This window comes from Telopea speciosissima, chromosome 2 (genome assembly GCF_018873765.1).
Source record: "Telopea speciosissima isolate NSW1024214 ecotype Mountain lineage chromosome 2, Tspe_v1, whole genome shotgun sequence".
Classification (NCBI taxonomy): domain Eukaryota; kingdom Viridiplantae; phylum Streptophyta; class Magnoliopsida; order Proteales; family Proteaceae; genus Telopea; species Telopea speciosissima.
This window is the reverse complement of record NC_057917.1, coordinates 78,112,185-78,127,405: the sequence shown is the minus strand read 5'-3', so window position 1 is coordinate 78,127,405 and position 15,221 is coordinate 78,112,185. Positions and strand designations below refer to the sequence as shown.

At 39.1% G+C, this 15,221-nt stretch overlaps 3 protein-coding genes across 3 annotated transcripts; all 3 read left to right on the top strand.

The window, feature by feature from the left end:
- Positions 1-478: 478 nt before the first annotated feature.
- Positions 479-2,710, top strand: LOC122651165 (LRR receptor-like serine/threonine-protein kinase EFR). The gene has a single exon (XM_043844483.1). The coding sequence runs from the start codon at positions 479-481 to the stop codon at positions 2,708-2,710; it is 2,232 nt and encodes a 743-aa protein (XP_043700418.1).
- LOC122651164 (probable LRR receptor-like serine/threonine-protein kinase At3g47570) lies at positions 2,707-3,882 on the top strand. The gene is made up of 2 exons (XM_043844482.1): positions 2,707-3,139; positions 3,569-3,882. The coding sequence occupies exons 1-2, from the start codon at positions 2,707-2,709 to the stop codon at positions 3,880-3,882; spliced, it is 747 nt and encodes a 248-aa protein (XP_043700417.1).
- A 6,095-nt stretch (positions 3,883-9,977) lies between these two features.
- Positions 9,978-12,844, top strand: LOC122653149 (cytochrome P450 89A2-like). The gene is made up of 2 exons (XM_043847091.1): positions 9,978-10,494; positions 11,745-12,844. The coding sequence occupies exons 1-2, from the start codon at positions 10,012-10,014 to the stop codon at positions 12,822-12,824; spliced, it is 1,563 nt and encodes a 520-aa protein (XP_043703026.1). The 5' UTR covers positions 9,978-10,011; the 3' UTR covers positions 12,825-12,844.
- Positions 12,845-15,221: the final 2,377 nt, after the last annotated feature.

The following is a 15,221-nucleotide window of genomic DNA, read 5'->3' as shown; positions in this document are numbered from 1 at the left end:
AGGTAGTGATAGTAATTACCCCTAATACTAACGATAATACGACCCTTAAAGTTTTGATGGGTGGTATGGAAGTCAACTAGTCAGCAAGTGGGCAAGTTGCAAGATCTTTTCCAAGGGGAAGTCACTTGATCTGACCACCGGGCACACTTGTAGGCCCATGAACCTCACCAATAACGTAGCTAGTACTAACAACAGGTCTATTTCACAGGAAAGAGGCCCATCTATATATATAGAGTTTGGACCTTTTGAATAAAACAAATTTTATATGGACCCAAAGGCCCAAAGGCCATTCCATCTATATACAGCCTATGGCCTATTGTCACCTTTGTCCATATATAGCAATTAGCAACTGGTTCGACGAAATAGATATTTCAATTATTCTTCTTTAAATAGGATACTTTTCTCAAAGATATTAACACAGATTAGCTACCCAACGGCAACTCAAAATTTCACAATTGAGTCCCAAAATTTGATTCTGATGGTAGTTCAGCTTCTAATTCTTGTCATTCTCCTCTTTGGGAGCTCATTGAGGCTAGTAGTAGGGAACAACGAGACTGATCAACTTGCTTTGTTGGAGTTCAAGAAACAAATTGATGATCCTTACGGATCCCTGAGTTCGTGGAACGATTCCATCCATTTCTGCAAATGGGTAGGGATCACATGTAGCCATCGTCATCAACAACGGGTTATCAGCTTGGATTTACAAGGGAAGGGTTTGGTTGGGAACATATCTCCTTTCATAGGGAATCTCACTTTTATCAATTCCCTCAACATTGGAAACAACAACTTCCATGGAAAAATCCCTCAAGAGATCGGTTATCTGTTTCGACTACAATACATTGATCTTGAAAACAACACTCTCCAAGGAGAACTTCCTGTCAGTTTGGCCAACTGCACTCGTCTGAGAGAAATCTATTTCTCCTATAATAATATTGTCGGGAAGATTCCTGTTGAATTGTTTATGTCTTTGTCAAAGTTGGAGGTAATTTTTATTGCTAAGAATGACTTGACAGGAAAAATACCAGATTCTTTTGGGAACATTTCCTCTGTCATAGGTATGGGTTTGGCTGGAAATGGACTGCAAGGGAGCATTCCGGAATCCCTTGGTCAGCTAACAAACTTATATTTTCTATCACTTTTTTCCAACAAGCTATCTGGTATGATCCCCGTCTCTTTATATAATCTTTCTATTCTTGGGCTTTTTTCTTTCACACAAAATCAATTGCATGGGAGCCTTCCACAAGACATAGGCCTCACTCTTCCAAATCTCCAAGAAGTATACATTGGAGAGAACCTTTTGTCAGGGAGATTTCCTAATTCCATCTCCAACATTTCAACACTCGAAATGATTGATCTTAGTGATAACAGTTTTATTGGACCAGTCCCCAACAACTTAGGCAATCTTCAAAACCTTCAAGGATTCAGTATTTCTGGAAATCAATTTGGATCAGGGGACGCTGATGATTTAGATTATGTAAATTCTTTACTCAATTGTACACATCTAGAGATGTTGAGTCTTGCCAATAATAGCTTTAAGGGCCCCCTTCCCAACTTTAAAGCCAATCTCTCAACATATCTCTCTATGATTTTTTTAGGAGATAATCAAATATCTGGAACCATTCCTATTGGGATTGAGAATCTTGTCAACTTAACCGAATTGGCCATGGACGGTAACTTTCTCGAAGGTCATATTCCGTCTGTTATAGGGAAACTTTCAAAGCTTCAAAGATTATACTTGGGTGGAAATAGACTTTCAGGACAGATACCTTCCACTATAGGCAATCTCACCCTTTTGTTTGAACTTTATTTAGAATCCAACAACTTGAATGCAAGCATTCCTTCCAGCATTGGAAATTGTCAACATTTACAGTTCTTAAGCCTTTCTAATAATAGCCTCCAAGGGTCAATACCTAAACAACTCTTTCTTATATCCTCCTTATCAATATCTCTCAACTTATCTTATAATTCTCTTGTCGGTTCCCTATCAATTGAAATTGGTAACTTGAAGAGAGTTTCTATAATAGATATCTCCAACAACAAACTCTTTGGAGAAATTCCGTCCTCCATTGGTGGTTGTGATAGTGTGGAACAACTTTTTATGGGGGGTAATTTGTTTGAAGGAACCATTCCTCAATCTTTGACTCTTTTGAAGGGGCTTCAAGATTTAGATCTCTCATTCAACAACTTATCAGGGAAAATTCCAAAAGATCTAGAGAAACTTGCAGCATTGCAGAGTTTGAATTTATCCTTCAATTATCTTGAGGGTGAGGTACCAACAAAAGGAATCTTTGGAAATGCAAGTGCAATTTTTGTGAATGAAAATGATAAGCTCTGTGGGGGAATTGCAGAGTTACATTTGTCTACATGCACAAACAATGGATCTACAAAAACAGAAAAATCCAATGCTTTTAGAATAGTTTTGGCGATAATCGGTGTGGTTCTTGGTTTTCTTTTGATATCTTCATTTTTTACTCTTTTTTGGATAAGAAGATCAAAAAGTAAACCTCCATCCACACCATTAATCGGTGACCAATTCTTAAAGCTTTCTTACAAAGAGCTCTTCCAAGCTACTGGAGGATTTTCTTCAGCTAATTTCATAGGTTCCGGCAGTTTTGGCTCTGTATACAAAGGGATAATCGACCAAGATGAAACCATTATCGTAGTCAAGGTACTCAATCTTCAAAATCAAGAGTTTACAAGAGCTTCATGACTGAATGCAAAGTATTAAGAAACATTCGGCATCGAAATCTTGTCAAGATTTTAACTTCTTGTTCAAGTCTTGATTCAAAAGGCGAAGATTTCAAAGCCCTTGTTTTTGAGTTCATGCCCAATGGGAGTCTAGATGATCGGTTGCATCCGCCTATGGAGGCACATAATCATTCAAGGAAATTAAGCCTTCTTCAAAGATTAAACATTGCAATTGATGTGGCTTCTGCATTGGATTACCTTCATTATCACTGTTACGCGCCAATTGTTCATTGTGACTTTAAGCCAAGCAATATTCTACTGGATGGTGATATGACTGCACATGTCAGTGATTTTGGTTTGACAAGGCTACTTTTAGATCCCGACGACAATTCATCCCAGGCTCAAACTAGTACCATTGGTATAAAAAGATCTATTGGCTATGTTGCTCCAGGTAACAAATAAACTATACAATTTTATTTTGAGTTATCAATCAATATATATATTTTTCTTTAGATTTGAATACCATTTACTAAATTGTTTATGTGTCTCCTAATTAAAATCTGTTGTAGGCTATTAAACATGACCAAATGATGATTTAGAAAAGCGGGTCTAGATCTAAAGATCCTGTTCATTAGGTTAATACTTCAATCCAACTATTATTGGATATTTAGATCCTAAACGCAATAGTTGATTTAGTATACCAACATACTTTTCTATCTTAATTAGAGTAGAGCATGGTTTATCCATATTCATTTCATTTAGGAATTCAATGTACTACGAACTCATTGGAACGTTATATCTTGTATTATATGACAATATATATATATAAATGCAAATATGATCTTATTGTATACTAACAATGAGAATTTCAATATTTCAGAATATGGCATGGGTGGAAGCACAACTATACAAGGGGACATGTTCAGCTGTGGGATCCTTTTATTGGAGATGTTCACAGGAAAAAGGCCAATAGATCAGATGTTTACCGAAAACTTAAATCTCCACAACTTTGCAAAGGCAGCTTTATCTATACATTTAATGCAGATTTTAGATCCAAAACTCCTACTCAAAGAAGAACAAAGTGAAGAAATTGATGAGCGTGCTATCAAAGGTCCTAGTCATAGGACAAATAAATTGCAAGATTGCATAAAGCCAAAATTGAAATTGCACTCCAGTGCTCCGTGGAATCGTTAAGAGAACGTATGAACATGAATGATGTTGTGAGGGAACTACATTTAATCAAAGGAAAATTTTCTTGAAGCAAGAATCTTTTAATACGGAGCAACTACGACTGATTAGAAGGTGATTTTGTCTTTATTATCTTTGCATTTATTGTGTTGTCTTCGTTTTTTTTTTTTTTTTGCTAAAGATCAGCAATGTTTGTATTGATAAGAAAAAGTGAAAAAAAAATACAATATTACAGCAGCTAAACTGGAGTCTTTAGCTTAGCCTTTAGCTGCAGCTCCAAAGTGAGAAACAACCTCTCTTGTCGGTGAGAACCTAATAGAACCTGTAGTGTGGCCTACTCAGTGCCTCCCAGTTAACCATGTTAACTATAAAGCCTGGCGAGCTATTCCATGTTTGAGTCGATTTTGTTCTAGCAGCATGATTGGCTAGGGCGTCAGCCGGCATGTTTCCTTCTCTGAAGCAATGTGTGAGGCGCCATTGGATGGTGTCTAGAAAGTTAGAAGCTGTTCACCATTCTTGAAGATGATACCATGGAAGTTTAGCTGATAGTATTGAAGTAACCATCGAAGCAGAACCGCACTCCACCCATAACTTGCTCACCCTTAGGTTCTGGGCTTCCTTTATGCCTATAAAAAAAGCCACCAATTTAGCCTTATAGTTTGTTCCAACCCCTAGGAATGAAGCAAAACATTTGGTCACTGCGCCAAGATGGTTGCGAAAGAGCCCCCCAGCACCTGAAGACCTTGGGTCCCCCAATGACGACCCATCAATATTGAGTTTCTAGCACCCCAACGGTGGTTGTCGCCAGGTCACCTCCATTACTCGTTTACATAGGGACCTGGAGATAGTTGCTCTAAGAGATCTAGCCAAAACCAGCTCCTTGACCGAGTTCACATTCACCTTCAATATGCATGTACAATCTGCAATTTCCCTAAGACATCTCATAACCACATGCCTTGGAGCACTTACCCGGTTGTCGTATCTCCGTCTATTTCGCTCCAACCAGATTTGTTGACATGTGATAATTAGAAGTGCTCTCCAAATGCTTGGCAACAAAACAACATTGGACTTTCTCCTCCACCATGAGAAGAAAAGCTCCATTGATGGGAACCCACTCCAATTCTCCTCAAAGAATAAGAGAATTTGCTTCCATACCAGACCTGAATAGTTGCAGCTTAAGAAAATATGCAGCCCCGTTTCCATTTCCGAATGACATAACTCACATCTAGAGACCAGGGGAACTATGGCTTACTTTGTCGTCCGTGGGGAGAGCATTGTGCGCCATTCTCCAACCAAACAATGAACTGCGTGGATGCAAACCTTGCTGCCATACTGCCTAGGTCCACGCAGGAGGTGCTGACTTTTTTCTAATCTCTTCCCAAGCCGATTTAACCGTGAACAATCCAGGGTCTTGGAGTGTGCCCACATGTGAGCATCCCTTCTATTTGTGGCTGTGATACCCAGGTTCAAGATCTCAATTTTCACCTCTTGGAACGCTAGAGATCCCACCTAAGGGAAGTTCCACCTATTTCCTTCTAAGAACTCCGAGACCGTGGCTGAAAGATTTCTTGGAATCTGGTTAGGTAGCAGGAGTTCCTCGATGGATTGATTCCCAATCTATTTATCATACCAGAAACGAATCGTGGCTCCATCTCCCACCACCCATCTCTCTGATGAGAGAATAAATTCCCACACCTTCCTAATCCCAAGAAGAACCGATGAAGGGTCCACCGGCTTCCTTAATGTGCCATCTTTGTTCACGAACCTTCCATTCAAGAATTGAGTGAGCTGTGACTTTGCTGTTTTAATGGACCATGCAAATTTTGCAATCAATGCCAGATTAACATCTCTCATTCGCCGAATTCCAAGACCTCCTTCTCTTTTGGGCTTGCATAGAATATCCCATCTCACAGTGATGGCTTTGGCTTTATCTGCTTCTCCTGACCACATAAAGTTGCTAATCCAGCGCTCCATAAGATCTATTGCTGATACAGGCCATAGGTAAATAAAAAAATTATGGATTGGGATGCTGCACATGACTGATCTCACTAGCTCCACCCGACCCGCCATGGAAAGAAGGTGGCCCTTCTAGGCAGCTAATCTTTGCTTGAAATGGTCGATCAATGGCAAGACCGACTCCTTTTTAACCCTTCCTTTTACCAGCCCTATCCCCAAGTATCTTGTGGGAAAGGTGCAAATAGGAATTTGCAGTGTTGTAGCCAGCCGTTGTCTTCGCTGCTTAATTCTCATAAAAAATTGGGAAAAAAAAAGTTCTAAATTATGCAACAGAGGTAGCATGATTTAGAGTTATTCACACCATAGTTTTAAAAAGCGATATCAACATTGATATCAACATCGATACAAATACCAATACAGATACAGATCAACTGTATGGGGCCGAATTGACGATTTTGCCCTTAATTTTGGTTAAAAATAATTTTCTAGACAAATCTACCCCCATTTAGAACAATTCCATCGATACATGATCGGGTAGGTATTGGTATCGGGCACGATCAATAATGGTCTAGATCAGCCTTATCGGGCTGAATTGGAATGTTATGCCCTCAATTTTGATAAAAGAAAAAAATCATTTTTGGACAAATTTATCCCCAATTAAAACCGTTCTATTGATCAGGATAGGAAGATTTTAAGACTCAATTTCAACATTTCCTGAGCCCAATCTGTGTCAAGGTTGTGTCAGTTATGGACAAGTAACTACATTCCAAATATCTTTTTGGGGAGGGGGCTTGTGAAGGCAAAAATTCAAAAAGGAGGCATAGCCTTGTAATTAGGTTGGAGACTCCTCACAAAGTGACACTCTCCCTGAATTCAAAGGATCTAAAAGAAAAACACTTTCCCATTTCAATCCTTTGAGGCTAGATTACTTTCTAATGCCTCTTGGTCATTGTAAAAGATTTTCTTTGAGTGAAGGAGAGGTCATCTCTTACCTAGGGCTCCATATCCCCACCTTTAAGATTCAAATTTTTTTATACGATTCTGTTAGAAATGTTGTTATATTGTATCTTAGCTCTCTTTCAAACATTTGATGATAATGGCTAACTTTGGTCTTGGCTCTGCAACTATTGCAATAAATGCTTATAACATGTTGATTGAATATTAAAATTGTGTGCTTTTATTCTTTTGTTTTGTTTTTTTTTTTTTTATATTTCAAAACTAAAATTTTCCTTCATACATAATTAATTCTCTAAAGTTCAAAAAAATGTTACTTGAAGCATGCTTAGTTATGCTGGATTTTATTAATATGTAGAGTTAGGAATAGTGTCTGTTCTTAGTAAAACAAGTTTTCATCCTTCCATATTCTTTAATGTATCTTTTGCTGATCTTTAGAAAAAAAAATAAAAATGCTTGATACTGTCAGCCCTTGGGAACCCCTCAAATAAGCTGATTTAAGATAAACTTCGCAGGGACTTTTGAAGCATTTTGACAAACTAAGGTTGTATTTGGTATGCATTCTCGTAATCAATTTTGTATCTATAACACATTTTGAAGCGAGAGTACTGTTTTCTCACTTTAGAATGTTTTAAACCTAGAATTTATTATAAGAATGCGTACCAAACACAACATAAAGCATCATAAGTTGGATCACAAGAATTCACTTTTGAGTTGTTTTGTGGTTGTGCAGTATGCGGATTTAAATGTGCAAGTTCAAGATCAGCAGTAAAAATGGAAATTAGGGTTCTTCAATAAGGATTGCAGCAAGCCAAAAACATGAAAATTGATCGAGCAACTGGTGGACTACTTTGATACAAAGGATATAGCTGTGACCAATTTGTGTTATGGAAGACATTTATATAGACTGGCCTTGGCTCTTCTTTTTCCTCATCACTTAAATGTTAAAGAGCCTTTTATCATCTTTCCATTTTCTTTTCGTATATAATATTGTTAGCTCTATCTTATATAATAAGGATTGTATATCTCAGGTTTTTTATGATCTGGATTTGCTTGTTAAGTTTTTTGATGTGTTATTTCATAAAATGAGTGCTTGCATATGAGTTTCTAATTTCTGTTTTCATTAACAAAAATCATTATCTTCACATGAATAGAAAAGGGAAAAACTAGAGTTTAAATTTTTAATATGAGATTTTGCTTCCCTCCAATGGCAATAGAATTTGTGGTTCAGGCCAGTGAGGTGTCAATTTGGACTGTTCCGAATAATTAAGACGGACGTTAACTTCCATCTTTTCAGAGCAAGGACAAAAACGTTCTACTTAATTAATTCTAAACCTTTGGACCAATACCAATTGAAAATGGGATGGTCTGGTTCAGCTTACGGTTCCTAATCGATCCGAAGACTAAACCGTTACTCAATACAGCCCAAAGAAAATAGTTTTTAGCATATTGGGCTCAGAAACAATTTACAATAAAACTAGATAAAATCTATGAAATATAAATCCCATAGACTCAGCGGCCCATTTTAATGAGCATGCTTGGCTCATTATTTAGTCTTTAGTCTTAACAAGGGTTTTAAAAATTGGAAATGGACTGAGCGAATCAGCCAATTTGAATTGAAATCAGCAGATTCCAATCTATGATTTCAACCGTACAAGAACGAGTGAGCGAGCGAGCATTAATCCATAAAGGATTTCTAGGCTTCAGGCAGAATTTGATTGATTCCGACAAATTCTTGATCAATTCCATTTCGATTCCAATCAATTCAGATCAAAATTGGATCGAAATTGACTGGACCCAATTTGAATACCGATTCTTTATTTTAAAACCCTACCCTCAACTCATTTGTACCTGCTTCAGTTTTGCGAATTGTTAAAATTACGGAGCCCTGCCTTGGATTCTACTTGGTTGGGCATAGATTGGCTGTAATTTTAAATCTATTAGGAGGGTTGAGCATAATATTGGTGATACACAATTACACAAACTGAATCCACTCTGTTACCATGTCCACATGAATAACCCCCATTTGTCTATTCATCTAGAGGGTATGTTTTTAGGAATCGGTTGAATGGGTCAATTTGTATTGGTATCGGCAATGCTGATTTTTATCATGAAAGGTTTTTGGCAACAAGTAAACGGCTTTCTATCATAATTGCAAAGGGTTTTCGCTTTAACTAGTTGAAGTACCAACAACTGGTTTCGGTTTGTTTCACAAAGAAGAAAGGGGGGGGGGGGGGGGGGTGGGGGGGGGGGAGGCGTTTCCGTGATGTAGGCGGTGTTGCTTCTTTAGATGCTAGGTGTTTCCATGATTCACGAGAAGGAAAAAGGACTCATCTTTTGTTGCATTTCGAATGAAAAAAAAATGAATTTTGCAGTTGATGCCACAAGGGAGAGGGAGGAGGGTTTGCTCTTCTACATGTTAGGCGTTTCCGTGATTTATGAGAAGGAAAAAAGACTCATCTTTTGTTGCACTTGGAAGGCAAAGAAAACGTGAGAGCTTTGTATCTATCGAAAAATAATGAATTTGATGCAGCAAACGGATCGAGGTTTTCTAAGATACCCACTACTCGGAGCCGAGTACCTACTATCCCGATTAATATCGGATCAATACAACCGGATCATTACAACCCATACAGTATCCGATACGGATTACTAAATCCATGATATAGAGAATAGATAAGAACTCTGCCAGCATGAATGGGAAGATGGAAATTATTCACCACTTCCACATGGCTGAACGCAAGGCACGCAATCCAACATTTTGCGTCAACCGTCCGATGCGTGCTTGGGCGCTGAAGAGGGTCTGATTCCCCACCATGGTTTGAGGTATTGGATCAGATCAGTCGATTTTGGCCGGATCGAATCGATATTAGACGAGACCGATCCCAACACGGATTCGATTCAGCTGTCTGAACAAAGGTAAAAATGTAAAAAAATTAGTTTTTTAATAAGAAAACAAGGACAAAAATGTCATATTTGCCTGAGTTTCGACGATCTCAATCTGTATCGACTGATCCAATCCTGATCCAACCGATACCAAGATCACGAACCATGCTCCTCACACATGATACATTATTTTTTTGGGTAACTCCCACGCCTGATACACGAAGAGATGGAAACGGATGACTTATATATATATATAGTACCTCTGAAAAAAAGAAGAAGAAGAAAACCCTTCAATTCATATCCCCCAGGTGTTATCTCTTTATCTGGTAGCTCTCTTTAATGGAGTTCTGGATCATCTTTCTCTCCCTCTGCATCTGCTTTGTGCTCAAGTTGCTTCTCAATCTCATCCTACAAAAGACATACAACAAAAGAGAACACAAAGTACTCCCACTCCCACCTGGACCCTCTACTTTTCCCATAATAGGAAATTTCTTTTGGTTGCGTAAAACCTTCTTTGATCTTGAGCCAATCCTCAGAGAACTGCATGCTAAGTATGGCCCAATTGTTAGTCTTCATATTGGTTCCCAAAGAGCCATCTACATAAGAACGCATGCTCTTGCCCATGAAGCACTAGTCAAGAATGGAGCTATCTTTGCTAGTCGATCTCCGGTCAGCGGCGGAGATCGCCATATACATCGATTCAACATCAACTCATCGCCATATAGCCCGATATGGAGGCTTCTCCGCCGCAACCTTACAACGGAGATGCTCCACCCTTCTCGTTTGAAGTCTTATTCCCATGCCCGGAAATGGGTTTTGCAGGTATTGATGATTTTTCTATTTTTTAATTTCTCTGAGAGTTCTTTCCTTGTTATTATTTTACGGGTCGGTGTTGTCAGTGGGGGAGCAGGATTGAGCTCCTCTCTTAGGAGCCCAGCGCGCTCGAGGGCATCTAGCCATTGAGTTGTATCGCACACATTCTTAGATGTGAAGCATAGCCCAACCTTTGGATGCTCCCTAGATGCTGAGCTCCTTGGAGAGAAACCGGATCCAGGGAAGCACGGACCCTGTATATATACAGGACCAATGAGAGTGCGCGTTATGGGGCAGTGGGCGATACACTCCCTGTAGAGAACTGTCTTCCTTATTTTATATCTAATCAATGGTTAACATCATAATACTGCTGGTTGACGAAAATTACTTTGGAAACATTAAAAACAAAATAAAGTAAGAAATATGTTTTCTGTGAAGGAGTGTACCCCTCCCGTAGGGCCTCCCATCCCTTCTCCTCCCATGAAATACAGAAATAACAGCCCATTGGATGCTTTCGCGTGTACTTCTATTGGCCTTGTACATGTTGGGGCCACTCCCAAAAAATAATCCTATTGGAGAGGATTAAAATCCCACACTTCCCCAGCAAATACTTGGAAAATTATCTGCTCCATTTCTCCAAGTACCTCTAATTGGGAGTGAAACCCATTCGAACAGTGTGATTGGACAGGGGTAAAGTGGTCATTTCCACCCCCACTCGCTATTTGAGGAGCTTGGGGAAATTGCAATGCCTGGGAAATAGAGCAGATAATGATCCGCAAACACTCTCGCATAAAGTAAATAGATTTTAAGTAGCTTCTATGCAATTTTGTCATTTTTTAATTTTTGTAGAATGCAATTTTGTCACTTTAAAATCACTTTCAAGGCATAAGTGATCAATAAATTGATGCGGTCACACGGGTTTGGTTGACTGACGCAATCCAATTGAGCCCAATTCGAACCAAACCGAGTTCTTATTGGGTTTGGATCGGTTTGGGCTAAACCGATGAGCCCGATCGATAGAATCGAACCCTGAACCCAACCCCCGGACCAACCCAACCCGATAACTACAAATTGAACTTAAGTGAAAAAAGTTCTTGCCAGTTCGGTTCGATGTCCCTAAAACTCACACCGAAACCAGAAAAACCGAACCGAACCGTCCTATTGACACCCTTCTCATGGCGAAACATCAATTAATGCAACTCATGGAAAAAAAATTTGCCCTAGCCCCTATTGTTGACAACACTTCATGTTTCTAGCAGGTACTAATCAACAAGCTAAAAGCCGAATCACAATCCGGAAATGTTGTTCCTGTGATGAATCACATCCAATATGCAATGTTTTGCCTACTAGTGTTCATGTGCTTTGGTAAAAAACTTGATGAGAAGGAAGTTAGAGAGATCAAAGCCGTCCAAGACACCCTCATTGGAAATCGTACTAGGTTCAATGTTCTCAATTTCTTGCCTTCGTTGTTGTCGAGGGTTTTTTTCCAAAAGCTGTGGAATGAACTCCAAGTGATCCTACGTAAACAAGAAAATCTTTTCATCCCTCTCATTAGAGCTCGTGAAGAAAGACGAAACAACCCAAATTCAAACCCAGAAGAGGAAGAGGAAGAGGAAGATTTTGTAAACTCATTTGTTGATACATTGCCCTATCTAAAGCTCCCAGACAATGGAAGAAAGCTCAGTGAAATTGAAATGGTGGGTTTATGTTCAGAGTTTCTTATTGCAGGCACAGACACAACATCCGCTGCATTGCAGTGGTTATTGGCCAATTTAGTGAAACACCAGCATATACAGTCAAAGCTGGCTAAAGAAATTGAGGGAGTAGTGGGGAAAGGAGAGGAGATCAATGAGGAGGATTTGCAGAAGATGCCGTTTCTGAAGGCGGTGGTGCTCGAGGGCCTACGGCGACACCCGCCGGCGCATTTCTTGTTACCACATGCAGTCACAGAAGATACAACATTGAATGGTTATCTCATACCAAAGAATGCTACAACTGTGAATGTAACAGTAGCAGAGATTGGTAGAGACCCATATGCTTGGGAGGATCCAATGGAGTTCAGGCCAGAGAGGTTTTTGAGTAGTGTTAAAGGGGAAGAAGTGATTGATATAACAGGGCAGAAGGAGATTAAAATGATGCCATTTGGTGCAGGGAGAAGGATTTGCCCTGGTCTTGGTTTAGCAATGCTTCATATGGAGTATTTTCTGGCTAATTTGGTTAGGGACTTTGAATGGAAGGCTAGAGATGGAAATGATGATGTTGATTTATCAGAGAAGCTACATTTTACGGTTGTCATGAAGAATCCACTTCAAGCCCTTAGCTATTCAAGGATAAAGTAGGTTTACCTTAATCTGATCATCTGCCTGGAAACCATACAAGCTCTTTGCGTTAGAGTAAGTTTTGTGGGATTTCCGTCTACAAAATCATTTAATCGTTTAATAAATGGTTTGATTTTGGTTTCATTACATGGTACCGTCTATTAAACAATTATATTTTATTTATTGGTTTCTATTTTTGATATTGTAAATTGAATTGTGCCGTTTAATTGGAACCGTATCATTTAACACCTTTACTCACAAATTAATTTTCGATTTAATCAAAGTTTGTCAAGTGACAAAGTAAAAAATTCAAAATTCCAAAATTACCAAGAAGGTGTAGGAAAATACTTATACTAACAAAAAGGTATAAGGTTTGAGGACTATATTAAAAAAAATAATAATTTATATGCTAAAATTGGAATGGGACTGTGTGAATCAGCTGATACCAATCTATGATTTCAACCGTTCAGGAGTGAGCATTAATCCATGTAGGATTTTTAGGGTTCAGGTAGAATCTGACTGATTCCGATCAATTATTGACCGATTCCAACCAATTCAGATTAGAATTGGATCGAAATCTGACTGGACCCAATTTGAATACCGATTCCTTGTTTTAAAACCCTAATCTCAACTCGTGAGTAACTGCTTCAGTTTTACCTTGTGGAAATTACCGAGCTTTGCCCCTGACTTGGATACTACTTAGTTGGGCATGGATTGGAGTATGAGTTTCAATATATTAAAGGGTTGAGCATAATGTTGGTGATACACATACTGAATTCACTCTGTTTCCATGTCCAATTGAATAGCCTATTTGTCTATTCATCTAGGGCATGGTGTTAGGGATCAGTTGCATCGGCCAATTTGTATTGGTATCAGTAGAGATTAATACTGATTCGAAGTTGATTTTAACTATGAACGGTTTGGTTTAGCAACAAGTAAACAACATTTTATCATAGTTGCAAGGGGGTTGTTCGCCCTAACTAGTTAAAGTACCAGAGGCTGCTTTTCGGTTGGTTTCAGGAGGGGGAAGGGGGGGGGGGGGGTTGCTCCTCTGGATGGTAGCGGTCCCATGGTTCACGATAAGGGAAAAATACTCATCTTTTGTTGCATCTGAAACCAAAAAAAAAAGTGTGAACTTTGTGTCTATCGATGAACAACGGATTGATGGAGCAAGAGCAAACAATCGCTTGATCGGTTGATTGATGGCTTATCGGTTGAAGTGCATATCCCTAGGAGGTCAAGGCATCGACTCTCCTAGCTTGCATATTGTGCAAAAAAAGGCACCCCCTTCTCTCCTTATAATTGGAACTCCAATCTATGATTCGAAGATGAAAATTATTCACCCTTTCCAGGTGGCCGATTAGACATGATAAAAGTCACTAACTTTATAACTTTATAACAGACACATGGGAGCCCCTTTTCATTCCTCGGGGTCTGCTTCAGCTCTCAAAGACATAATCAATGGCCTCTCACTCGATGAGGTGAAAATCCCTGGTTCCAGGTTCACTTGGTCCAATAAACAAAAACCACCGAGACTTATTAGGGAATGTATCGATCGTGTGTTTGCAACCTCCTCCTGGTTATCCCATTTCCATCTTGCTTCCCTATCCAAGCTATCCTCCGTTGGTTCTGACCACACAATCCCATTCTTCTTTCCATGACCAGCTCTTGACTCAGCTACAAAAAATTATTCCATTTCCAAGAAGCTTGGACACATCACCCAAAATTCTTCTCGTTTTGCTCATCCGCTTGGCACTCCTTTCCCTAGGATCCCATTAGCTGCAAACTTTCCTCCCTCTCCAACTCCTTAAAAGCATGGAATAGAAATGTGTTTGGTCATGTTAATAACTTGAAAACTCAACTTTTCTGTAACTTCCTTAGCTCCTCTGATAAGCCTGTACCTGATACTGATCTTCTCCAGTCTATTCACAAGCAAGTTGGATGGGTTTTTTATGCTGAAGAAGCCTTCTGGCTCCAAAAATCTCGGCATCTTTATATTGGGGATGGGGACAGAAATACTAGATTTTATCATTCTGTCACTAAAACCAATTTGAGAAAAAGGAAAATCAATTTTATTTGGAATGATGAAGGATAAAAGGTTGAAGATCCCAAAACAATTGCCCATATTTTTGCTGGGTTTTTGAAGGACCTCTTTACTTCTTCTAAATCCTTGGTGGCCAATTTCATTGAATGCCCGTTTCCCGTTGTCCTTTCTTCAGGGGCCCCACCCAACTTTGGACGAAATTAAGAAGGTTGTCTTCTCCTTTGGCCCTTTGAAAGCTCCTGAAATCGATGGTTTCAATGCTGGTTTTTTTTCAGAAAGTCTGGGATTTGGTTCATATGGATCTTTTGAATTAGCTTTGGATTTTTTTAACATTGGTCACATCCCTAGCGGACTTAACCATACCCTAATTTGTC